At 45.1% G+C, this 25,632-nt stretch overlaps 2 protein-coding genes across 3 annotated transcripts in view; both read right to left on the bottom strand.

Annotated features, from left to right (window-relative positions):
• The window catches only part of cyp27a3 (cytochrome P450 family 27 subfamily A member 3), a 27,088-nt gene extending 12,905 nt beyond the window's left edge, over positions 1-14,183 (bottom strand). Inside the window, exons 1-3 of one of the 2 annotated variants that reach the window (XM_080478897.1) lie at positions 13,634-13,932; positions 8,760-8,887; positions 7,231-7,410 (exon numbers count right to left, since the gene is read on the bottom strand). In XM_080478897.1, the coding sequence (XP_080335023.1) occupies positions 7,231-7,410; positions 8,760-8,887; positions 13,634-13,861 (536 nt within the window). In that variant the 5' untranslated portion in view covers positions 13,862-13,932. Of the gene's footprint in view, positions 1-7,230; positions 7,422-8,759; positions 8,888-13,633 lie in introns of both variants that reach the window. The other variant, XM_080478896.1, reaches the window with a different exon arrangement.
• A 970-nt stretch (positions 14,184-15,153) lies between these two features.
• Positions 15,154-24,833, bottom strand: eaf2 (ELL associated factor 2). The gene is made up of 6 exons (XM_080478972.1): positions 24,627-24,833; positions 24,152-24,246; positions 18,567-18,703; positions 18,287-18,471; positions 17,978-18,211; positions 15,154-16,280 (listed from the first exon to the last, which is right to left on the bottom strand). Exons 1-6 carry the CDS (start codon positions 24,727-24,729, stop codon positions 16,234-16,236), a joined length of 801 nt encoding a protein of 266 aa, XP_080335098.1. The 5' UTR covers positions 24,730-24,833; the 3' UTR covers positions 15,154-16,233.
• Between the last annotated feature and the right edge of the window lie 799 nt (positions 24,834-25,632).

Genomic DNA, 25,632 nt, shown 5'->3' with positions numbered 1-25,632 from the left:
AAATCTATCTTATATACGTAATGCAGGCAACTTCAAAATGTGTAAAGGTTTCAGGTGCATCAGCTGCAGAGACCAACTACAACTTATGATGGAAATAATTAAGGATTGTATCAGGGAGGTAGTCAAGTCCACCTTTATCGAGTCCAAGACAAGTCCAAGTCACAAAGGTCCAAGTCACAAAGGTCCAAGTCCAAGTCACAAAGGTCCAAGTCACAAAGGTCCAAGTCACAAAGGTCCAAGTCACAAAGGTCCAAGTCCAAGTCACAAAGGTCCAAGTCACAAAGGTCCAAGTCCAAGTCACAAAGGTCCAAGTCACAAAGGTCCAAGTCACAAAGGTCCAAGTCCAAGTCACAAAGGTCCAAGTCACCAAGGTCCAAGTCCAAGTCACAAAGGTCCAAGTCACAAAGGTCCAAGTCACCAAGGTCCAAGTCCAAGTCACAAAGGTCCAAGTCACAAAGGTCCAAGTCCAAGTCACAAAGGTCCAAGTCACAAAGGTCCAAGTCACAAAGGTCCAAGTCACAAAGGTCCAAGTCCAAGTCACAAAGGTCCAAGTCACAAAGGTCCAAGTCACAAAGGTCCAAGTCACAAAGGTCCAAGTCCAAGTCAAGTCCAGATGAGATCAATGTTCATGTTGACCTAGAAAATGATAGTTTCAGTGCAGCTTTAGATCGACACTTGACTCTCTAGGTTTCTCTCAGGTAGTAGACGGGCCTACCCAGAAACATCTCCACACCCTAGACCTTATTCTAACTTATGGTTTGAATATAGAGCATCTGACCATCTCTCCTCACTATGATTTCCTGTCAGATCACTTCTTAATAACCTTTGACTTTGTTCTAAATAGTTCTAACCCTCCGGTTAAAGCCGTGTTAACCAGGTCTCTCTCTGATAACATAGTAACTAAATTCAAGGAAAGAATTCCCTCTGCTATAGAATCAGTAGTGAATCTTCCTGACCCGTATACTGTTGCTAGCTCAGACATTGAATACCTAACAAACAGTCTGACAGATATGCTAAAAACAACGCTAGACGACATAGCTCCTCAAAAAATGAAAATGAAAAAACAGGAAAAGTCCTCCCCATGGTTTAACTCATCAACCCTCCAGCTTAAACAACGCTCCCGTAGATTAGAAAGAACTTGGCGTTCAACAAAAACAGAGCTAGATTATATAGCCTGGAAGGATAGCTTCAAAACTTATAAGAAAGCTCTGAGTAGAAGTAGAACTAATTACTACTCATCCTTAATAGAGGAAAACAAAAACAAGCCTCGGTTTCTTTTCAGTACTGTAGCCAAACTGACCAAGAACCAAAATAGTGTTGAGCCCACCATTCCTATCAATATATGTAGTGAGGACTTCATGAAGTTCTTTCAAAATAAAATGACAAGGCTTAGAGATAACATCCATCAAACCCTACCGTCCGTTAGCCCCATAACAGAGGAACTGGTTAAACCTAACAGTCATCTGGAATGCTTTCAGCAAATACAACTAGTCCAACTAAACTCCCTTATTTCTTCTGCTAAACCAACTACTAGCCTGTTGGACCCAATTCCTACTAGAATTCTGAAAGAGGCACTGCCACTGGTTAATAATTCTATACTGGCAATTATTAACCAGTCTCTACCAATAGGCTATGTGCCCCAATCCTTTAAACTAGCAGTTATTAAACCTCTCATTAAGAAGCCAAACTTAGACACAAGCCTTCTCTCAAACTACAGGCCCATCTCCAACCTTCCTTTCCTGTCAAAGGTTCTGGAGAAAGTAGTGGCTAAACAACTCCAGGATTATCTGCAGGAGAATAATCTGTTAGAGGACCTTCAGTCCGGCTTCAGAATGAACCACAGTACAGAGACTGCACTGCTAAAAGTTACTAATGACCTTCTAATGGCCTCAGATAGAGGTCTTCTATCGGTTTTAGTTCTTCTGGACCTTAGTACTGCATTTGATACTGTCCATCATAATATACTTTTAAGGAGATTAGAAGATGCCGTCGGCATTAAAAACTTAGCCTTAAACTGGTTTAAATCATATTTATCTGACCGCTTTCAATTTGTTCATGTAAATAACAAATCTTCAATACATGAACAGGTCCTGTGTGGAGTACCACAAGGCTCCGTCCTCGGACCCAGATTGTTTAATCTCTAGATGTTACCACTCGGAAATATTATTAGGAAACACAACATTAACTTTCATTGTTATGCAGATGATCCTCAGCTCTATTTATCAGTTAAAGCCAATCAGGCCGACCAACTTGTTAAACTAGAGTCCTGCCTCAGGGACGTTAAGTCCTGGATGTCTATCAACTTCTTAATGCTCAACACATCCAAGACTGAGGTTCTAATCCTAGGTCCTAAAAAGCTCAGGGATTACTTTTCAGATAGTCTGATTACCTTAGATAATATTACCTTAACCTCTAACAGTGATATTAGGAACCTGGGTGTTATTTCTGATCAGGATCTGTCCTTTATGTCCCATGTTAAACATGTCTCCAGGACAGCCTTCTTCCATCTAAGGAATATTGCAAAAATGAGAAACTTCTTGTCCTTCAAAGATGCAGAACAAATGCTTCCTGCCTTTGTGACTTGAAGATGAGATGATTGTAACTCCCTAATGTCAGGATGTCCAAACTCCTCTGTTAGGATCTTCCAGCTAGAGCAGAACGCTGCTGCAGGTTTACTAACCAGAACTGGAAGAAGAGAGCACATCTCCCCAGTCTTAGCATCCTTACACTGGCTTCACATCAAATCTAGAATAGAATTCAACATCCTTCTGATCACATCTAAAACTCTTCATCACCAGGCTCCGTCCTATATGGAGAAACTTCTAGAAGGGTCTCACCCTCCACGAGCCCTTGGCTCTGAGGATGCAGGACTGTTGGTAATCCCTAAAGTCCTTCAAAGTAAAAGAGGAGGCAGGAGTTTCAGCCATATGGCTCCTTTACTCTGGAATCAACTAGCAGCCTCGGTCCGAAGGGCCCACACCATTAGTTTATTTAAGAGGAGACTAAAAAGCTTCCTCTTTGATAGAGCTTCTCATTAGGAATAAAATAGGAGCACTAAGTTGAGCTGCTCTAGGCCTAGACTGCTGAGGGGATTTCCTCTCTCCCGTTAAAGGGAGGAACTCTACATTTGGAGCTTCTGTTTCTTGTCTTTCTTTCTTTCTCTCTGTGTAACAACATTACTGGAGCCACCAGATCCTGACAGGAGGGGAGCAGGATCCAGGGGATCAGACCCAAGACTCCCAGAGTGGACTTACCACGGTCCTACTACCTGACCCCCCCACAGCACCGGGACCCCCCCACAGCACCGGGACCCCCCCACAGCACCGAGACCCCCCCACAGCACCGGGACCCCACCACAGCACCGGGACCCCCCCACAGTACCCTGACCCCCCCACAGCACCGGGACCCCCCCACAGCACCGGGACCCCCCCACAGCACCGGGACCCCCCCACAACGGCACGGCCCTTAAACTCCAGACTGAGATTAGTTCATCATCAGACCAACGCTCATCATAGACTTTTCTTAGTATTTGTACTTATCTGGCCTGTCTGTCTGTCTCTCTCTCTCTCTCTCTCTCTCTCTCTTCTATTCCTCTCTCTCTCTCTCTTCTATTCCTCTCTCTCTCTCTCTCCCATTCCTCTCTCTCTCTCTTCTATTCCTCTCTCTCTCCCTCTTCTATTCCTCTCTCTCTCTCTCTTCTATTCCTCTCTCTCTCCCTCTTCTATTCCTCTCTCTCCCTCTTCTATTCCTCTCTCTCTCCCTCTTCTATTCCTCTCTCTCTCCCTCTTCTATTCCTCTCTCTCCCTCTTCTATTCCTCTCTCTCCCTCTTCTATTCCTCTCTCTCTCCCTCTTCTATTCCTCTCTCTCCCTCTTCTATTCCTCTCTCTCTCTCTCTTCTATTCCTCTCTCTCTCCCATTCCTCTCTCTCTCCCTCTCCCATTCCTCTCTCTCTCCCTCTTCTATTCCTCTCTCTCTCCCTCTTCTATTCCTCTCTCTCCCTCTTCTATTCCTCTCTCTCTCCCTCTTCTATTCCTCTCTCTCTCTCTCTTCTATTCCTCTCTCTCTCCCTCTTCTATTCCTCTCTCTCTCCCTCTTCTATTCCTCTCTCTCCCTGTCCTATCCCATGTACTTCTCCCCCCAACCGGTCAAGGTGGATGCCCCCCCCCCCCCCCCTTCCAGAGTCTAGGCTCCGCCCTTCCAGAGTCTAGGCTCCGCCCCCTTTCTTCCTGAAGAGGGACTTCTTATGAACTGTTCTTCCTGAGAGGGAGTTTTTCCTGGTTTCCTCTGTTGCTTGTTCCATCTGCTGCTCTGGAAGGTTTAGTTGGGTTCTGTTATTCTCTATCATTGTAAGAGGCTCTGGAAGGTTTAGTTTGGTTCTGTTGTTCTCTATCATTGTAAGAGGTTCTGGAAGGTTTAGTTGGGTTCTGTTGTTCTCTATCATTGTAAGAGGTTCTGGAAGGTTTAGTTGGGTTCTGTTGTTCTCTATCATTGTAAGAGGTTCTGGAAGGTTTAGTTGGGTTCTGTTGTTCTCTATCATTGTAAGAGGTTCTGGAAGGTTTAGTTGGGTTCTATTGTTCTCTATCATTGTAAGAGGTTCTGGAAGGTTTAGTTGGGTTCTGTTGTTCTCTATCATTGTAAGAGGTTCTGGAAGGTTTAGTTGGGTTCTGTTGTTCTCTATCATTGTAAGAGGTTCTGGAAGGTTTAGTTGGGTTCTGTTGTTCTCTATCATTGTAAGAGGTTCTGGAAGGTTTAGTTGGGTTCTGTTTTTCTCTATCATTGTAAGAGGTTCTGGAAGGTTTAGTTGGGTTCTGTTGTTCTCTATCATTGTAAGAGGTTCTGGAAGGTTTAGTTGGGTTCTGTTGTTCTCTATCATTGTAAGAGGTTCTGGAAGGTTTAGTTGGGTTCTGTTGTTCTCTATCATTGTAAGAGGTTCTGGAAGGTTTAGTTGGGTTCTGTTGTTCTCTATCATTGTAAGAGGTTCTGGAAGGTTTAGTTGGGTTCTGTTGTTCTCTATCATTGTAAGAGGTTCTGGAAGGTTTAGTTGGGTTCTATTGTTCTCTATCATTGTAAGAGGTTCTGGAAGGTTTAGTTGGGTTCTGTTGTTCTCTATCATTGTAAGAGGTTCTGGAAGGTTTAGTTGGGTTCTGTTGTTCTCTATCATTGTAAGAGGTTCTGGAAGGTTTAGTTGGGTTCTGTTGTTCTCTATCATTGTAAGAGGTTCTGGAAGGTTTAGTTGGGTTCTGTTTTTCTCTATCATTGTAAGAGGTTCTGGAAGGTTTAGTTGGGTTCTGTTGTTCTCTATCATTGTAAGAGGTTCTGGAAGGTTTAGTTGGGTTCTGTTGTTCTCTATCATTGTAAGAGGTTCTGGAAGGTTTAGTTGGGTTCTGTTGTTCTCTATCATTGTAAGAGGTTCTGGAAGGTTTAGTTGGGTTCTGTTGTTCTCTATCATTGTAAGAGGTTCTGGAAGGTTTAGTTGGGTTCTGTTGTTCTCTATCATTGTAAGAGGTTCTGGAAGGTTTAGTTGGGTTCTGTTGTTCTCTATCATTGTAAGAGGTTCTGGAAGGTTTAGTTGGGTTCTGTTGTTCTCTATCATTGTAAGAGGTTCTGGAAGGTTTAGTTGGGTTCTGTTGTTCTCTATCATTGTAAGAGGCTCTGAGATGTTGGTTGATGTGATTTAGAGCTTTACAAATCAAATTGAATTGAATTGAATCAAGAATAAACCTTATGACAGAAAAACCATAAAGTGAGAAGTGTCACTCTACTCAACTCTTCTTCAATGCCATGTACTGCTCACAGTGAGCAGAGCGCTGGGAATGTGACAACGTGTGTGTGCAGATAAACAACAAAAACATTTTCAGAAACATTATGGCTTCATTAAACTATTCACCGAGACATATTTCTTTTTAACAAAAGGCATATCTGCTATGTAAGGACTTAGTTTGTTGTTGTTTTCTATCAATACCCAAGCAGTGTTTACTCATAACTTAATGTTGAAAACAAAAATCTTGCAATGTTTGATTTAAAGTGAAAAGAAAGTCGTCCCCAGCCCTCAACTAACTTTGGTGAAATTCGGTTCAGAAATTTGTGTAATAATGTGAAACAAATCAACAAAGAGACACGGGTGAAAATTATTAGTAGTATTATTTCTCAAATATACATACATTTTTCTGCAAAAATATATTTTAAGAAAGTAAGCTGAAGAAAAGAGTCTAAATGAAGTCAGTCACCAACCAGCACTCAGTAACTCATTATGAAAGCAACACCAATTACAATTGTGAAATGCAAAACTGGTCTCAAATACTGTAGTTCTCTAAATTGTGTACTTTACATGACAGCAGTGTCCTTGGTTACACTTGAGGAATCTGAGCGAGGAGAGCATTGTGGAGCCGAGGCTCGCTCTATGAGGCCTCATAATCCAGATGAAGAACTTTGACGTCTGAGTCTGGACTAGATTACTACAGCCCTGGATTGGATAGATCTGCATACTGAATTGCAACTTACATTCAGGTAATACAAGTACTGCAAAATATATATATATATATATATTAATAATATTAATAATTTGACTTAAGTTATATCATTTAGTTTAAACTAAAATGAAGAGAGCATAGTTTTAGCATAGTTTTTATTTAGTAAATCACCTTTAGTCAACATTGTTGCCTTATACATTTAATTATCGTCATAGTTACACGATCAGCATTTATTTATTTATTTAAAAGGGACTGTGTCCAATTCAAACATAAATGCTGCCATTTGATGTATCGTACCAGATTAAGTAATCTACGTTGTGTCTCGTTTTGTCACAGAATAAAGGTTCATTGACAATGATATTCACCCCTAATTTTCATTGACGTTCATAACAACTTTTAAGTTACAACACAAAAATAAGAGTTTTGTTTAAAGAAATGGCTTATTTTTTTGGTTGAATGTAGAATAAATATTCATAATGGTGGAAATAAATCCGTGAACAAAACAGAGGACCCATAGTTGAACCTTGAGGAACTCCACGAGCCTGAAAAATGTTAGAAACAATTTTGTTCATTAAAAATAAATAGCTGAACATTTGAAAAGTGAGATATTTTCAGAATAAGTTGGTTCAGAAACCCAGATGACTCTTCTACCATGAAAAACCCCATCATCCTGTGAATACAGTAGTTTTGAGGTAATTTGGTAAAAAACAAAACCAAACTTAAAATTGCCCGCAGCTCTGTGAGCGGGGGTCCACTCACTCTGTCAGGGGTCCGTGGGCCTGGTTCCTCAGCTCCCTGTAGCCCCTCCAGTGGGGCATGTCGGACCGGACCGGGTGCCTCCCCTCCTGCCTCAGGACCTGCTCGATCAGCTCGGCGCTGGCCACGTTCACCACCACCATGGGGCCGTATTTGGACTTCCACAGAGGACCGTAGATCTTACTGTGCTCAATCTCCCGGAAAACGATGTGAGATGGTGAATTATTATGAGACATGATTAACCCATTCAGTCAACTTCTTATCACTGAGGTGTCCAACATCAGGCCGTGGGCCAAAACCGGCCCGCAAGACGCTCCAATCCGGCCAAACCACCAGGGGAACTTCGATTAAGGAGCAGCAACACAACACTGAACCCAGAGCTTAAGGAGCAGCAACACTGAACCCTGAGCTTAAGGAGCAGCAACACTGAAGCCAGAGCTTAAGGAGCAGCAACACTGAACCCAGAGCTTAAGGAGCAGCAACACAACACTGAACCCAGAGCTTAAGGAGCAGCAACACTGAACCCTGAGCTTAAGGAGCAGCAACACTGAACCCAGAGCTTAAGGAGCAGCAACACAACACTGAACCCAGAGCTTAAGGAGCAGCAACACTGAACCCAGAGCTTAAGGAGCAGCAACACTGAACCCAGAGCTTAAGGAGCAGCAACACTGAACCCTGAGCTTAAGGAGCAGCAACACTGAACCCTGAGCTTAAGGAGCAGCAACACTGAACCCTGAGCTTAAGGAGCAGCAACACTGAACCCAGAGCTTAAGGAGCAGCAACACTGAACCCAGAGCTGAAGGAGCAGCAACACTGAACCCAGAGCTTAAGGAGCAGCAACACTGAACCCAGAGCTTAAGGAGCAGCAACACTGAACCCTGAGCTTAAGGAGCAGCAACACTGAACCCAGAGCTGAAGGAGCAGCAACACTGAACCCAGAGCTGAGATATCAGTGGCGCTGCCATGAAAACTAGCAAACTAGCATTAGCCTCCAAGCTACGCTGTCAGAACCGGAAAGCAACAGTGAGAGGGGGGGACGCTTTTAGATAGTTCACTGTTGTTTGCACCAGTAGATTTCATTAAAACTGGCTTTATGTTGACATTCTGACCATTTTCTGTAGTAATTGTTTAGCTTTGTGAAAAACATTTCATGACGTATACTCTCCACCACAACAAGGAAAAATGTAAAAAGAGTTAACATTTAAAGGTTCTTATAGCACTAGTTTCCTGGTCACACGCACTCCAGATGAAATTCGACTAAATATGGCCCCTGAACTAAAACATCTATTTGTTGTTGATTGATTTGAAGTATGGGATGTTAATTGTTCTGGGTTCACTTTGAGAAAGTCCACCTGAAGAGTTTGTGTATTCTATTAACAGAAAACGATCAAACGAGCTCCACAGATTTAGACGGAAAATAAAGTCCCCACCCAGACCTCCCTTGTGGTTTGCTGGTATGCATGTGCATCTTTATGTTTATATATAACATGTAAGTCCCCCGGCTAGCTCAGTTGGTAGAGCATGAGACTCACAATCTCAGGGTAGAGGGTTCATGTCCCACGCCGGGACACGAACCAGCGGGGCTCTCCACCTGCTGTGGCTCTCCACCTGCAGGAAGGTTCTTAAATGGTGCGATGTGATCTGGGTGACGGTGCTCAGACTGTCACCCCCGCGACCCGGAAACAGATAAGAGGGAGAAAATGAATGAATGAATGTAAGTCCTATGCAAACATTTTATACTACTGAGTACAAAGAGCAGATTGTAGGACAACTCGTCCACAAAACTGCCCCCAGTGGAAAACTTGTCAATGAATGAGATTTCAGAATTTTTTAGAGAAAATACATTCTGTACAATGTACTTTTACATATTATCATTTCTAAATTATATTTTATATATTTTTCATAAATCTAGTCTATGTCCATATATATTTAGTATAGTATCATATGGCTTTGTTTACCATCCTCTTAATGGTAAACAAGTGCATTTTAATAAATTTTTAGGAAATACTTTTGATGGAAAGTTCAGTTGGAAGCCCCATATAAATATCCTGAAGTCAAAATTAGAAATAAATATTGACATAATTTGTAAAATCAAATCAGTATTAGATCCAAATTCACTCAACTTATTATGTAACTCCCTCATTCTTCCATATCGGAGTTATGGTGTGGAAATAATTATAAAACAAACTTCAGAAGGACATTCGACTCATTAATCAAGCAGATTATTATTGTGCTCCAACAACTCCTCTGTTTGCCATATCAAAGATGCTAGAAATACACGATATTCTAATCTAGGGGTACCAAAAAAATAAAGATCTGAAAAGTATTTCACTGAAAATGCAAGATGGCCGCCCACTAAATGGCTGGGGGGGGTCCATCTTGGTGGGCCCACTGTAGTGCAGCAGCAAAAGACTGCCTGATGTGCTGCTACTGCCTGACTGGGCTTTCCAGGCTGAGCATGGCCACACTCCAGAATACCTGCAGGATGAGGGAGCTGGAATTCATGTGAGAGGACATGAGTGGTGCTTCGGCCATCGGGTGTGAAGATCCAAGATGTCAAACCATGCAAAGATGAGGCCAACAGTTCATGACAAATTCATGAATTTATGAAGAAGCTGTGCATTTTCACTCAGCCGCTGACTTTCTGAATGTTAGGACCTCATCATGTGAAGTTGTGAAGCTCAAGGAGGAGTCCTATGAGATCAGAACTGCCAGGCTGGTGCTGCAGTTAGACTGCGAGTCTTAATGTTGTCCGAGTCCACATCCTGGTTATAGGACTCTGAATTGACTGACTCAGACTCAGTTACTCTGCCACTTGAAACCACGTCTGAAATCAACTTCAACAAAGTTGGGCTGGTTGATTTGATTGTGTCTTCCTGTGTCAGCGCTGCTGGGTGTTAATTTGCTCTGTTGTATTGACTGACTGGGTCTCCTGCTGGATCTGCTCCACCACAGAATCCATTTTAGTCTCACCTGTATCAGCCACCTGGAAATGCCTTAAGACATGTCGCAGTTAGCTCACGGTAATGAATTATGGATGCACAGCCTTGTAGCTGCACAGCAACGACGTCCTTATTCATGTAGTCTGTCAACATGCTAAACATGTCTCTTCGACTAAGCTGGCCACTAAAATCAGAGTACAGGGAATGGAGTTGAATTCTAGTCCACAACCTGGACCGATCAGTCTTCATACACTCGCTGACTTGCTTCAGAGCAATTTCCTGCACGCCAGCAGTTGGCAAATCAGCATATTTGGGTATTTTCATAAAATTGTGGTACCTACCTACTGGCAGGTAGGTCAGAAATGCAAGCAAGATGCAACTTGACCCTTCTGGCTACATCATTGTTTTGTTGCTCAGCTACATCAATGATCATATCTTTCATCGTCGGGAGCAGGTTTTGTTCTTTCACAAACACGATCCCGAGGACTGGGGGCAACCCTCGCGCCCTCACGAGGACGAGAATTGGTGGCAACCCTCGCCCCCTCACGAGGACGAGAACTGGTGGTAGGCCTTGCCCCCTCACGAGGACGAGAACTGGTGGCAACCCTCGCCCCCTCACGAGGACGAGAACTGGTGGCAACCCTCGCCCCCTCACGAGGACGAGAACTGGTGGCAACCCTCGCCCCCTCACGAGGACGAGAACTGGTGGTAGGCCTCGCCCTCTCACGAGGACGAGAACTGGTGGCAACCCTCGCCCCCTCACGAGGACGAGAACTGGTGGCAACCCTCGCCCCCTCACGAGGACGAGAACTGGTGGTAGGCCTCGCCCTCTCACGAGGACGAGAACTGGTGGCAACCCTCGCCCCCTCACGAGGACGAGAACTGGTGGCAACCCTCGCCCCCTCACGAGGACGAGAACTGGTGGTAGGCCTCGCCCCCTCACGAGGACGAGTACTGGCGGCAACCCTCGCCTCCTCACGAGGATGAGAACTGGTGGTAGGCCTTGCCCCCTCACGAGGACGAGAACTGGTGGTAGGCCTCGCCCCCTCACGAGGACGAGTACTGGTGGTAGGCCTTGCCCCCTCATGAGGACGAGAACTGGTGGCAACCCTCGCCCCCTCACGAGGACGAGAACTGGTGGTAGGCCTCGCCCCCTCACGAGGACGAGTACTGGCGGCAACCCTCGCCCCCTCACGAGGACGAGAACTGGTGGTAGGCCTTGCCCCCTCACGAGGACGAGAACTTGTGGTAGGCCTTGCCCCCTCACGAGGACGAGAACTGGTGGCAACCCTCGCCCCCTCACGAGGACGAGAACTGGTGGTAGGCCTTGCCCCCTCACGAGGACGAGAACTGGTGGCAACCCTCGCCCCCTCACGAGGACGAGAACTTGTGGTAGGCCTTGCCCCCTCACGAGGACGAGAACTGGTGGCAACCCTCGCCCCCTCACGAGGACGAGAACTGGTGGCAACCCTCGCCCCCTCACGAGGACGAGTACTGGTGGTAGGCCTTGCCCCCTCACGAGGACGAGAACTTGTGGTAGGCCTTGCCCCCTCACGAGGACGAGAACTGGTGGCAACCCTCGCCCCCTCACGAGGACGAGAACTGGTGGCAACCCTCGCCCCCTCACGAGGACGAGAACTGGTGGTAGGCCTCGCCCCCTCACGAGGACGAGAACTGGTGGTAGGCCTTGCCCCCTCATCGTGAGCCTCTCTTGAAAACTATACATGAGGAGCAAAAATCATGTTTCTATCGTAACTATTATAGAAGTTATAGTTGGTTGAGTCATTACAAAGTTTGGCTGGCGGCCATCTTGGTTTTATGCTAATTAAACAATTCCTATTTCCTATTTATTGATGTAGTTTTCATGTTGGGCCACTAGTGGGTGCTGTTGGTTGTTTTTGTGTTGAAACCACACACACATGCAGCAGAGAACAATGAGTCTAAACATTAACAATGTTCGTACACAGACATTCTCGTGGACAGTTGGATTGTTATTACGGTGACTGTCAAAATAAAACTACCAAGTCCAGGAGAATACGGACTGGGAGTCATGAGTCTCTGGAGCAGAGGTCTCCAACCCCAGTCCTGGAGGACCCTGTCCTGCAGGTTTAAGTTCCTCCCTGCTTCAGCAGACCTGAATCTAATGATGATGTCATCACCAAGGTTGTGAAAAAGCCCAATGACGAGCCCCTCATTGGAATCAGGGTGTTGGAACTGGGAGGAGCTAAACCTGCAGGACAGAGACCCTGGAGGACCAGGGTTGGAGACCCGTTCTCTGGAGAAAACTTTGTTCTGATTGTCTCTACTGAGCATGTGCAGAGGCCTATACTACAAAGCGGACAACATACCCAGGATATCTCTCTGTTACCTAGGTTAACTAACCCAGACATTCGTGATCCTCATTATTACAGATCAGCTCTCGTGGAGCTAAACAAGTCAAGAACAAGAACAAAAGCGTACTTCAAACCGCTCAGTGACAAGAATTTATTCTATTCTGTCAAAAGGATTGCATCCATCCCTAAAAACGCTTTCTCTCACAAGTTGATGTCTTATCCAGAACAAAACCTGCGCCGGGGCAGGTTAGCGGTTTAGAGTACGTTACCGTGGTGCTTTACCAGCTAAGCAGTGAAACAGAGTTGCAGTACAGAAAACCCAGATTTAACTCTGAAGTTACCTCGATGAGAGAAAACCCTGCTTCGTAGTACAGAGGAACTATTTACTAGGCTGTGGTGCACATGTGGACTTGAGCAGCATTTCAGAAAAGCTGTGTTTCTGTGAGCATTTTTGAACAGATCCAACACAGGAGCTGTTCTCAAAAAGTGGCGTTTTCAGTGGCACCAACCCAACAAACGCTGTGGTGCAAAGGGCTCTGAGGAGAAGAGGTCAGAGGTCAGAGGTCAGAGGAGGACAGAGCCATAGCCTCGCCACAGCTGGACACTGTGTAAGAATACTGATCATTTATCACACACATCTTTTACTGTTGATGTTCTGTTGACTTTGTATAAAGCGATGAGAATGGCATTCAGCCAGTTTTCATGCAATGTCAACATATTTAAATTGGTGATTTCTTGCAGATTAACAGTGTAAGTAAGATTAACTGTTTGATCCTGGTGCGTTAAGCTATTTTCAGTTCAGGGGCCACTGATAGACAAAGCTAAATGACAACATAATCCATACAGGAATGAACACTGAATGTTTTGCCTTGTTTCACCAACATTTAACACTTATATCTTCTGACAAAAGGTGAACGGATAACTTGGTTCCTCTTCAAGACGCACAGATGATTTAAGCACCAGTGATTATACAAGTAAATTGGCTGCTTTGCTCCAATGTGATGTCCAGTTTGGTGCAGGGTAAACAGGACAGTCACTGAGGGTACTGCAGGTCAAGGCCAGAACAAACAGCGTTTCAGATCCATCATCAACTATTTGATCTGAAGCCTCCTCCCGCAGCGCCACGCTTACCTGCATCTGCTGCGTCGTTTGGAAATAACCCTTCACAAAAAGCCAGTACAAAGTCGTCATGAAACTCGGCCCGTTTAAATCCTCCATGGTTTTCTGGTTGTTGACGCCCAGGACGGTGCTGCTGGAGGAAGCGGCCGCTCGTCGGTGCGCTTCCCCGGAGCACAGACCCGCAGCGCCCCGCAGGATCCCCGCGCGCTGGTGACGCAGTACGAGACATTTCCTCAGCATGTTGAACCAGATGAAGTCTGGACAGGGAACCTGTCGCGAGTGACAGAGAGTGTGTGTGTGTGTGTGTGTGTGTGTGTGTGTGTGTGTGTGTGTGTGTGTGAGAGAGAGAGAGAGAGGGAGGGAGAGGGGGGGGGGGGGGGTTTCGGGCGCGCAGCGGCAGAAGCAGCGCAGCGCAGCGCAGCGGACCTTCGGATCTGAACCGGCTGCGGACTTTGACACCACCATAAACCTCCACCTACTGCAGCACAGCCGCGTAAAGTTACAAGTGGGAACTTTGGATTTGCCCCTACAAAGAGGAGAAATGTTCCCATGAGCAAACATCTCCGCCAGAGGCGTGTCCAGATTCCCTTCGGTTCTTTTGGGTGGGCAGGTTCGGGCACAGAGCGCTGAGAGGCGGCACATTTCATGTCAGTTTGTTGAAGCTCTGCAGTCTTGAATTTGAACTACAGGGACTGAGCTTTAAGTTATGAAAGAAAAGTGTCATGAACTGAAGTTTACCTCAAATCTGTGGCATTTTGAACACAAATAGACTTTTATATAAACCACAATCTCACTTAAGACCATTTAACTGACTGGTACTTTGCACAAGAAGTAATAATTGTATTTATTAATTTGCTTTCCTTCTTTTTTCAATTTGACATACAAGTATTACATGTGCTGCAGTGAGCCACTAGGGGTTGATAGTATTTACATTTATGTTGAATTAAAAAACAAAAGAATCTACTTAAAAATTTAAAATATATATTTTTTAAAATTTCTTGTTTACAGAACTTCTCTCTGGGGTTAATAAAGTATTTCTATGATATCAATGGCCTATAGAGATTAAATTAGGCTTTATGGCATTTAATAAGTACTTTAAGTAAAGAAAGTCAGTGCTTCGGACCGTCACAACAGTAAATGTGTTTGGTGTTGGATTAGAGAAATGAAGTGAAGGTCCAACATGGCTTTGGGTTTCACACATTAGATTGTCAAATGAAACAATTGTTGGCAGTAAAATGATTTAATGATGCCAAAATCCTTGAAATAGCACCAAATCGTTCAATTTATTGAGGAAATACATTTAAATTTGATGGATGTGGTCTTGGCTGAATTTGCCATACAGACTTAGTACAGTGAAAAAACATTGATTTATCATTTTCCTGAACAGTTTGGCGAGTCGTGTGTGTGTGTGTGTGTGTGTGTGTGTGTGTGCGTGTGTGTGTGTGTGTGTGTGTGTGTGTGTGTGTGTGGATGGGAAAATGAGTGCACAACATGAAAACGAAGCAAATAAAAATGGATTCATGACGCACCGAAAACTTTAAAAATCTTTATTCATCTGCACAGAAATGCCCCTCGGATTTTACAGACGTGTCTCCGGGGCTTGGACTTCTTTACATCTCCCGTAGGGGGCAGTGTGGGGACACCAAATACAAGCTGGAACATAAACGGCGGCTTACCGAACAGTCGGCAGCAGTTAAGAGTCATGCGACAATCTGCAGGAAGAACTGGCTGAGGAAAATCACAAAACAAAGAAAAGAGAAAAAGGCACATAAAGTTGATTTTAAGACTCATGGAGGTGCAGCGTCGATGCATCGGCTGGTTTCGCAGTCATGCACAATGCATATTCACTAAATATATATATTTATGTAAAATATACAAGCGATCCACTGTTGGTCGAGTACATTTAGAAATATAAATAAGAAGATTCAAGTATTGCAGGTTTAAAGCTACAAAGCCCCCCGAGTGCACTGTCATGAATTATGATACGAAAGGTTTTGGACGAGTTTCATTTGACTGTTGATGTGATGATATAAAGAGCAGCAGCTCCGTCGTACAAATTATCACATCTCGGCTGATCAAATTAGCCCAGTGGTGATTTTATCACTTCAGTTCAATTTTATTTCCAACTAACTCGACTTTTAAAAAGAAATTCCAGAAATAAAGCTGGAAAGGAAATAGACTGGATGTTTGAAAGCTAATTTTGGAATTGATTTCACAAAATAATGTTTTTCCAGTTTGTTCTGTTGCGCCCACAGCTGCTAAGTACAAAGAAAGTGATACTCGAGTATCTTAAAAATAATTGTGTACTGAAATGCAAAATGCTCAAAAAGTAACTCGGACGATTGTAACCGTCACGTAATAAGACTGATCACAGCAGTGGCTCAGCGTTAAAACATTCCGTCCACTCCAACAAACTAAAGCACCACTGAAGTGGTCAGAACAAAAAGGTTAAGGGAACGGATCCATGAAGAGAACCTGACGGGTGGATCCGTCTCTCTGAAGCAGAAAGTGTCCAGAGACGCCGAAGGTGGAGATCTCTGGCTGTGTGGAGGTGACGGTGGCGTGGTGAAGGCAGCAGTCAAAAGGTCCGTTTATGTCGGCAGGCTTTGAGTTCAGTCGTCGCTTTCGCTGCCCGATTCACTCAGCTGAAGATCGTTCTCTGCAAGAAACAGAACAAACCCCCCCGACACAAACATGAAACGTCTTTTACTTCGTTTTAAGTAAAAGAATTAGTGCTGGAGGCCAAAACCTTCAGAGCGTTTCAGTGTCCGTTTCCATGACAACGGTGTTCGGAACCGCTGAAAACAAAGCTTTTGGAAAATAGTCCAGCCCTGTGGGGGGGGGGGGGGGGGGGGGGGGGGGGCTTTTTCTAAACAGACAACAGCACCCACTAGTGGCCCAACACAAAAACAACACTTTTCAGTATTTCTGTCATTTCCACTTAAACAGACATGGATCTAAAAACTGAGGCTGCTAACGCAAAGCCTCCCAACACGGTTCCCAACACGCCTCCCAACGCGGTTCCCAACACGACTCCAAAAGCGGTTCCCAACACGGTTCCCAACACGGTTCCCAACACGCCTCCCAACGCGGTTCCCAACACGCCTCCCAACGCGGTTCCCAACACGCCTCCCAACACAGTTCCCAACACGGTTCCCAACACGCCTCCCAACACAGTTCCCAACACGGTTCCCAACACAGTTCCCAACACGCCTCCCAACGCGGTTCCCAACACGCCTCCCAACACGCCTCCCAACGCGCCTCCCAACGCGCCTCCCAACACAGTTCCCAACACGGTTCCCAACACGCCTCCCAACACAGTTCCCAACACGGTTCCCAACACGCCTCCCAACGCGGTTCCCAACACAGTTCCCAACACGGTTCCCAACACGCCTCCCAACACAGTTCCCAACACGGTTCCCAACACGGTTCCCAACGCGGTTCCCAACACGCCTCCCAACACGGTTCCCAACACGGTTCCCAACACGCCTCCCAACGCGGTTCCCAACACGCCTCCCAACGCGGGTCCCAACACGGTTCCCAACACGCCTCCCAACGCGGTTCCCAACACGCCTCCCAACGCGGTTCCCAACACGCCTCCCAACACAGTTCCCAACACGGTTCCCAACACAGTTCCCGACACGGTTCCCAACACAGTTCCCAACACGGTTCCCAACACGCCTCCCAACGCGGTTCCCAACGCGGTTCCCAACACGCCTCCCAACACGGTTCCCAACACGGTTCCCAACGCGGTTCCCAACACGGTTCCCAACACGCCTCCCAACACGCTTCCCAACGCGGTTCCCAACACGCCTCCCAACACAGTTCCCAACACGGTTCCCAACACGGGTCCTTTTTCCACTTGAAACGTCGTCAGTCACGTTTATAAATCGGTGGCGACTGCGTGTCACATCTTCCTTCAGTATGAAAGTTCATCGAGACAAAGACTCCAGAATCCTGCTGCTGAGTGAACAAGAGCCGGAGAGGCAGCTTGTCATGGATTGTGGGAGAGGATTAACTTTTCTTTGGTTACAATTCAAATTCTTCAAGCTAAAATAAGTAGAAGAAAAAGGTCCGAAGAGAAGAGTCAGCAGGGAATTCAGGAAGAATACTTCATTTTTAAACACGTTCATGCTCATTTCTTTCTTCCAAGTCTTCAGTTTGAAGGAATCTTGTTGCACATGTGCAGAAGAACTACTCACTGCGGCCCTGGTGCACACGCCTCGTAGCAGCGCTTCACAAAAATTTCATTTCCCCTGTTTCCACGGAGACGGAGTGTTTTCAGTGTCTCTAATCACCGTTTTCAGGTAAACCAGTTTTCCCCTGTGGCGTCTGTCTGCCTGCATGCCGACTTACTGAGCGTGCTCATGATGCCTCCGCCGCTCTGCTCCAGCGGCTGGCTGCTGTCGATGATGGGCATGCTCTGGTGGGCGGGGGCCGCCGCCGCGGCCGCCACCGCCACCGCCCGCTCATCTTCCGAGTCGCTGCTGCTGGAGCTGCCGTCGCTGCTGGAGGACGAGGAGCTGTTGGAGTCTGACGAGCCGCCGCTGCTGCCCATCTGATCCATGACCCGCGCCTCCGCCATCAGCTCTGGGAAAGACCACGGCGGGACCGTTAGCGGCGTCTGAGAGGAGAGCACAGCCACGCCTGGAAACACCGCCTCACCTCTCTCGATGTCGTCCATCGGAGACACCGGGGGAGTTTTCTCTTTGGGGGGAGAACTTGTGGCGCTGGAGACTTTGTTGCTGCTGCCGCCGCCGCCATTGTTGCTGTTGCTGCTCTTCATCTGCTGGCTCAGGCGGCTGGTCTGCTGCTCCAGAAGAGAATGAATCTTACTGCTGCCTTCAGCCCTGGAGAGACACACACACACGAGAGATTTTCACAAACACTCCACTGGTGCATGCGGTCTATTGAAACCTGGTTTGGTTTTTTGTTTTCAGCCCACCTGGTCTTCTTCACAGCGATATTGCTGCTGAGTTTTTCCAGCCGGTACTCTCCGGTGTCGTGGTTCACGATGAGAATGCATTCTTTCATGTAAGGCCGCTTGGATCCTTTGAAGACCGTCACCGGAGCACTTGAGCCCTAAAAGAAAAGAACCAACGCAGAAATGGAAATGCTGTGAACTTACTTGAGCATTAGCCTCAAAGCCATGCTGTCAGGGTGGGTTTGTAGAAACACCCAGAATGCAACAGTTATAGGTTGTTGTTTTTTGTTTTTTTTACATTTCACAGTATTTTGCACCAGAAGATTTCATTAAAATGAGCTTTATGATGAGATTGTAGTCATTTTCTGTGGTAATTGCTTGGTTTCGTGAAAATATTGATATTTCCATCACCTATACTCTGCGCCACAACAAAGACAAACTTTAAAGTAAAAATTTTTTTGGGTTATTTTGGCACGGCTTTACTGGTCCAGTTCACTTGAGAACTGTTTGTGCTGTATGTGGAACCTGAACTGAAATGTGTTTGACCCCCTGTTCTAAGCTAAACAAACACTTTCCAGTTGTTTCCCTTAAAGTATTTGTCCAGGCCCCAGGCTGCTTGTCTCCGTTGCTCAGTGACTCCAGGTCTGTGCCCTGCAGGCTCCAGCCAACATGAAGTCCGTCCTCCAGGCTGCCGAGCGGCGCCTTCGGGAACGTGATCGTGGCAGAAGGACACATGTTTGTATCTGGTATTGTTCTCTATTTGGAAGTTTAGTATCTTTAGGCCCAGCTAGTTTCAATGTTTTAGGGTGCTCTGCAGATGAAGCCCTACTGGCCGAGACATCCAAAAGAAAACAAGTTGAAAAAAACCCATTAAGTCAACGATGGGAAGTTGAGATTGTACTAAGGTTGTTCGGTATACCGGTACTGTATTGGTATCGCGGTACCGACGCCTTTAAAACGATACTTTACTGGGCCTGGCGTCGCCGCGGAGCGTCACTGTGTTGTAATCTGTACCGAGGAGAGTCAGTCTCTCTGTGGGGGGGCGTCGGCCGGCTGCTCTTCTTCCTGACTTTCATTCACTATGGATTTTGTAGACGTGGGAGCGGCGAATGACCGGGGATCCCTCTAGGAGAGCCTTCGTTGACGGAGGGTGCGCGCAATATTGACGGCTCTTTACACGATCGTGTGTGTGTGTGTGTGTGTGGGGGGGGGGGGGGGGGGGGGGCGTTATGGGATGTTTTGGACAATAGAAAGTGTGGAAAACAGGTGGGGTAAGGGAAACAATGGCTGCTGCTACATCCACAAGGGCACAACTGTGTTCTCTTTTTATTTGGAAAAGTATCTAAAAGTAGAAATACATGGTGGTATCGGTATCAAAATGTTGGTATCATGACAACACTAGATTGTACTCATTTTTGGGAGTAATTCTTTGGTTTCAGTGAAAATATTGAGTTTTTCATCAAGAATACTCTGCCGAACAACTTTGACATTGAAATTTAAAGGTTATTATTGCACGATTTTATCAGTTCAACTTACTCAAGTAGAGCTTTTCCACCAAAAAGAACCAGGTTCTAGTTCAGGGTCGGTGCCAGGGCAAGTTCTTAAATGAGCACCGCCAAAGAACCGGTTCTTTTTCCACCGTTAACGGAGCCAGAGAGCGCCACGTCATTGCGTCACGCTAGGACTCAGGGACGCTCATCACTCAACAAGCAGGAAACACAAGCAGGTTCACAGAAATAAGTGACTCGGCCTCATCGTGGAGCGGATAACATCAAATATACAGCCAAATCATGCAAATGGTGATACAAGCATCAAATACGGCACAGTTGTTCTTTGGGGCATGAATTTAAATTCTATCCGATTTGCCACTTGAAGATCCAAGATGGCCACCATTTTTCAAGATGGCCGCCATCGAGATCAGTAGAAATGTAAGTCTGGTCATTAATTCTGCTGTTGATTATCAATCTTCAAGATATTGGGATCATTTTATATGTTTTAGGGTATGCTGGTTTCAGTTTTGGCACCTGAAATTCACTGGAAAAGACCTAAGTTGTAGTTTTGAGCACCGCATCATATCTCTTTTCAAATTTGCTACATGTAGGTAGTTGCACATACACAAGTGCTTGGGGTGTACGGGCTTGGTGGTAGGGGTAGCACCTTTGTTTCAGCAGTCAGCCACATCCTATGGAGGGACTTCTGGCACAGGTCCTTGCCATCAGGTCAACTCTAATCTATGGCTCCAAGAAGTTGCTTGTTCACGACAACGGCTATACCTCGGTAAACCGTATTGGCTTGCAGACTAAACTAGGTGAGGGTAGCATACAGAGGTTCTGTGTGTGAAGGAGTTTGTTTTGCTCCAATTTTCAAAGTGCATGAAGTCATCTATGCATCCCATAAGGTACCAACATAGTGATAATGGCTGCCACCATTTTTGAGACGGTAATTGTTGGGCACCACCAGGTCACACTGGTGACAATTGCTGCTGTGTAACTCAGAATGGGGTTCAGTGTCAGCTAAGGAAGCTCTTTTCTATTAGGAGTAACAGTTCTTTGTGCCCCAAATGCTCCTTAAACCAACCCAAAATTATTAGATAGTTTGGGTGGCCGCACCTGAATGGACAGAATGTGCAAGAGCGGGACAGCCGAGCAAAGGACAGTTAGGAGTGGACTGTCCGGTTGGTGTACAGATCGCACAGGGTTCATGACACTGGATGAAAGACCGGGCCAGGCGTGGGGCAGAAGGCATGAACCTGGTTCTATCCCGTACAGGAAAGTGCCCACTATATAGGGTGGTAAATGGATAAACCCTCGACCCCAGACAAAATGGCAACAAATAGACATTCTCTGAAGAAAAACTGGCAAACAGATTGGTCAAAATGTGAAGATTGGTCAAGATTTCATAACACCAAACCACCAATCCCACACAACGAGATGGTGATGGATATAGTCAACTGGTGAGAAATATCCCCCAATTCCAATCCCTCAACCAGGTGCCTGTCAATGTTGACCCTGGTCGACTGGATGATGGGGGTGGCATTGAATGCATATTCAAGAGCAATGGAGCAAAATACCACATCAGTTGCAGACTTCAGTTCAACAACTCAAGACTGCAGAGGGCACAGAAACCTGTTCATCATATAGTTTTGGCAATTGGCCCACAGAAGTCGCAGGGGATTCTCTACTTCCATGCATTCACTGGATGTGATGTTGTTTCGTGATCGTGCTGTATGACAGGAGCAGTTCAGCCACAAGTGTTGACGAAGCAAGATTGGAGCGGTTTGCTCGCAAGCAAAGGCCCAATGATGCCATTCCACCGTCACATGCTGCCTTGAAAGAACATGTAATGCGTGCTGCCTACCAGGCAGGAATAATCTGGGGGCAGGCAACTGTTCAGGAGCCAGAAACTGACAACCCTGAAAAATGGGGGTGGACTCGAGAGGAAGACAATTGGAAAGTTAAGTGGACGACACTCCCACCAATAGCAGCATGTTGCCAGCAGTTGACCAAGAGCGGCTGCAAGAGAGAATGCAAAGGCAGATGTAAATGCTACCGTCATGGTCTTACATGCACTGCTCTCTGCAGCTGCATTTGTGAGAAGCAATAATTATTGTTACTGTGTTTACAACGCAAGAATTCTTACTCTGAGACAATTTCTTTTCAAAAAAACTCAAAGTATGTGTTGTCCTCAGTATGCATCGTTACATGGACTTGCCATCAGTGAGCAGCTGCACTGATGTATATATAGTTTTGATTGTGATACAAACATATCATATCTCATCCAATCTCTGTCTATTTGTATTGTTTATGTTATTAAGAACTGTTCATTTCCAGTACGTCTTTTATTTTCATGATTTTTTGGGCATTTTGGCAGCCATCTTAAAAAATTGCCACCATCTTGAATTCTCAAGTGCCTATTTAAAGCTTTGAAGGGTCTCGGCCTAAATCATCTCCGATTGACTTGTAGAAGATCAAAGCTCCAGACCTCTGAGGTCATCAGGAAGAGGTTGACTCACTGTTCCTACAGTCAGAAGAAACAAGGTGAAGCAGCTTTTAGTTCCTGCCTCCTCACCTGTGGAAGAAACTTCCTGAACACCTGAAGACTGCTGACACACTCACTTCTTTTAAATCAGGATTTAAAACATTCCTAGATGTACAGGATGTAGAATAAACAATAGACTTTATTTATTTTATTAAACTAATCTTAATAAATCTCTTACCTTTTTATTATACTTTTCTTCATTATTTGTTTTAATGTATGTCTTTTATTTCCTCTAAAGCTTTAATGTATTTCTTTATTCTGTATTTCTTTCAGTGAATTGCCTTGTGTTTGAATGCTGCTCTATAAATAAATTTGTCTTGCTTTGCCTATTGATGTAATTTTAGTTATAATACACCAGTTAGATGCCAAATAAACAAAAATGAATGACTTCATTCACCAATGAGTGAGAAAAGCGATGGGATGAGGAAATCCCTCTGATTGAGGACCCCTGGACTAAAACCTCAGAGCTTCGGGGGGGCTTTGCCCCCATGGGCCCCCCGACCAGGGCACTGCTCCTGAACCCCATTGGGTGGGCCCCGAACCCCCGGCCTAACTTAAGGTGGTCGTACCCTGCACCGTCAGACCACCCTGGTGAGAACCCTGCTATACATTAGCTTCAATCTGATGGTGACGTCACAGGAAAATAAACATTGGGAAGTGAGAATAGTGAGTGGAGTTTAAGAGTTTTCTGACTCTCTAAAATGCTCTTAAAACAAAAAGTGACATTGCTGACAAATCAAAAATCAACATTAGTTACTTTCTAAGCACACCATATGTCTAGCATTTCATTCCATATATATTCAATATGAGCTATCTGTTGTTCGCCATCTGATGGGAAAATCCAACTAATTAATCAACCAATTTCAAATGAGTAACGGTGACAGAGGGGAAGAGGAAAAACAATTCTTGGCATAGACCTCTGCAGCTCCGGACTGAGACATGTTTCTGCTTCACTGGCTGGAGTTACAAGAAATGATAAGACAGAGACAGAGAGCGACAAACCAGCAGGCATCAGCTTATCCACCTGAACAAACCACAAACGTTCACTTCCAGAATCAGAGATGCTGCAGGAGCGTACGGAGAAGAGAGAGTACTGATAAAACAATAGTGACTCATGGTGTTCCTGACATATGGGAAAAGGAAAGAGAAGCTTAACATGTCTCACTTTTAATGTCTGATTTGTTACACATACTTTATTTCCATTTGACATCCTCCCAACCCGCCGGGCCTTTCTGTGAGGAGTTTGCATGTTCTCCCCGTGTGTGTGTGGGTTTCATCCCACAATCCAAAAAACATACATGTAAGGTGAATTGGTGACTCTACCGTTCCTCCAGGTTTGGATGTAAGTGTGTCTGTAGGTGTCTGTGTCTGCGTCCTGTAATGGCCTGGTGACCTGCCGAGGATGTACCATAGTTTGCTGGGATTAGCTCCAATAACTTTTAACAGGATAAAGTGGTATAGAAGAGAGATGGGTGGGTGGATGGATGTTGTCCCAGCCTCTTAGGAATTAGAGACGTATTTCGCCAAGCTACAAAGACAAGCAAAGCCTTGGAGTATCAGACACTAACCTCTAAATTGGGTAAAGTAATTGTGACTTGCTCTCCTTGGCCCACTTCGAGCTCTCCTTTACATGCTGTGTCAATGGATGCTGGTTTGAAGTCATCTGTGGATGAAAAAGGTTTTACTGATTTATACTCTATATATACAGTTTTAAGCACCAACTTAAATTAAAATGCATTACTTTTCAAACATGTAGTTGAGTTGTTGCATTGCCGTTTCGAATCGACACCACCAGGTGGCAGCAGTGTGCAGCTGATAGCGTGATAGCATTAGCTCACACTATGGTAACACATTTATCTCAAATAAATCAGAATGACAACACTTTAAACATAATGAACAGTCTAAAACACAACGGAGCTTACAATGAGCCGACACCGATGGACTGACACCGTGTTTGAAGCGTCGATTGAATACAGAAAAAAGCTTCGAGCTCACGAGCTAACTAGCGTGCTAGTGCTAACTCCAGCGCCAGACGGCACTTACATCGCACTGTGTGGTAGGCACTTTCGGGGTGATTCTCAAACGTATCTCCCAGTTTCAGGGCATGTTCCTGCTTGTCAAAGTTGGGGTAAGCTGAGCCATTCATTCTGGGACTTTCATAAGCCGTGAACTTTTGGTTCCGCTCTTCTTTTTTATCCGATAACCAAATATGGCAGAGGTCCGATCAGCAAACGGGCACCTTGAAGTCCCGCCTCCCCTGCGTTGTTCTCGCTCATGATTGGTCCTCACGGACTAATCTATTTTCTGATTGATCCACGGACCTGTCAGTCAAGACGTTGCCAGGCCAGAGCAAATTCAGGGCATGTGTCACGTGGTCCGGTGCCAATAATCAATATTGTTTCTGTATTTGAGATTTTAATGCCATTTCACACTTTATAAAAATTTAAGTCTACATGTAATAGTTTTAAACTGATTCTAAAAAGAGATCCAATTCCCGGAGTTATATAGAAAATAGTTGTTTCCTGTAAGAAATCCTCAAAAGAACAAATTTACGTATAAAATACAGACTGAATTCATTTTCATAGAGAGAATGTGTGAATTTAAACATGTCTGGGAAGTTTGAGGAAACGTTTGACTTTTACGTTGTGTATGTATGAATGAATGTTTATGTATGAGGGTACTACAGGTAGTACCCCCATAATACACATTCATTCATCTTTACTGTATGAGAGTAAATAAGTTTGACTTGTTCCTACCTCATTTCAGACATGTTGAATCAGACATATATATTCTATGTGTGAATGTATACAAGTATGTATTTCTAGATAGGTGTGCGTATACTTGGATATGATTTTAATCAAATATAGATTTTAAGATATAAATACAGATTTAAATATAAAGGAAACTGGAGTGAAATTAAGGAGAACCAAGGATTTTCTCACTGTGAGATGAGAGTACTAACCACTGCTGCACTGTTTATTCCCCTAACTGTAGATCATATATTGATCGAAATGTTAAAAACTTTAAAAGGTTAAATATCAGTGAACAT

This window comes from Lipophrys pholis (assembly GCF_963383615.2).
Source record: "Lipophrys pholis genome assembly, chromosome: 13".
NCBI lineage: Eukaryota > Metazoa > Chordata > Actinopteri > Blenniiformes > Blenniidae > Lipophrys > Lipophrys pholis.
Note: the sequence above shows the minus strand (reverse complement) of the source record. Positions and strands in the feature narration are given on the sequence as shown.

Bases quoted from the DNA above. Each gene is read 5' to 3' on its own strand.
- eaf2 (XM_080478972.1), bottom strand. From the start codon at position 24,729: ATGAATGGCTCAGCTTACCCCAACTTTGACAAGCAGGAACATGCCCTG. The intron at 18,704-24,151 runs GTTAGTGTCTGA...CTTTTCTTTTAG, and splicing joins TTACTTTACCCAATTTAGAG to GGCTCAAGTGCTCCGGTGAC. The intron at 16,281-17,977 runs GTAAGTCGGCAT...TGTTTCTTGCAG, and splicing joins AGGCATCATGAGCACGCTCA to AGAACGATCTTCAGCTGAGT.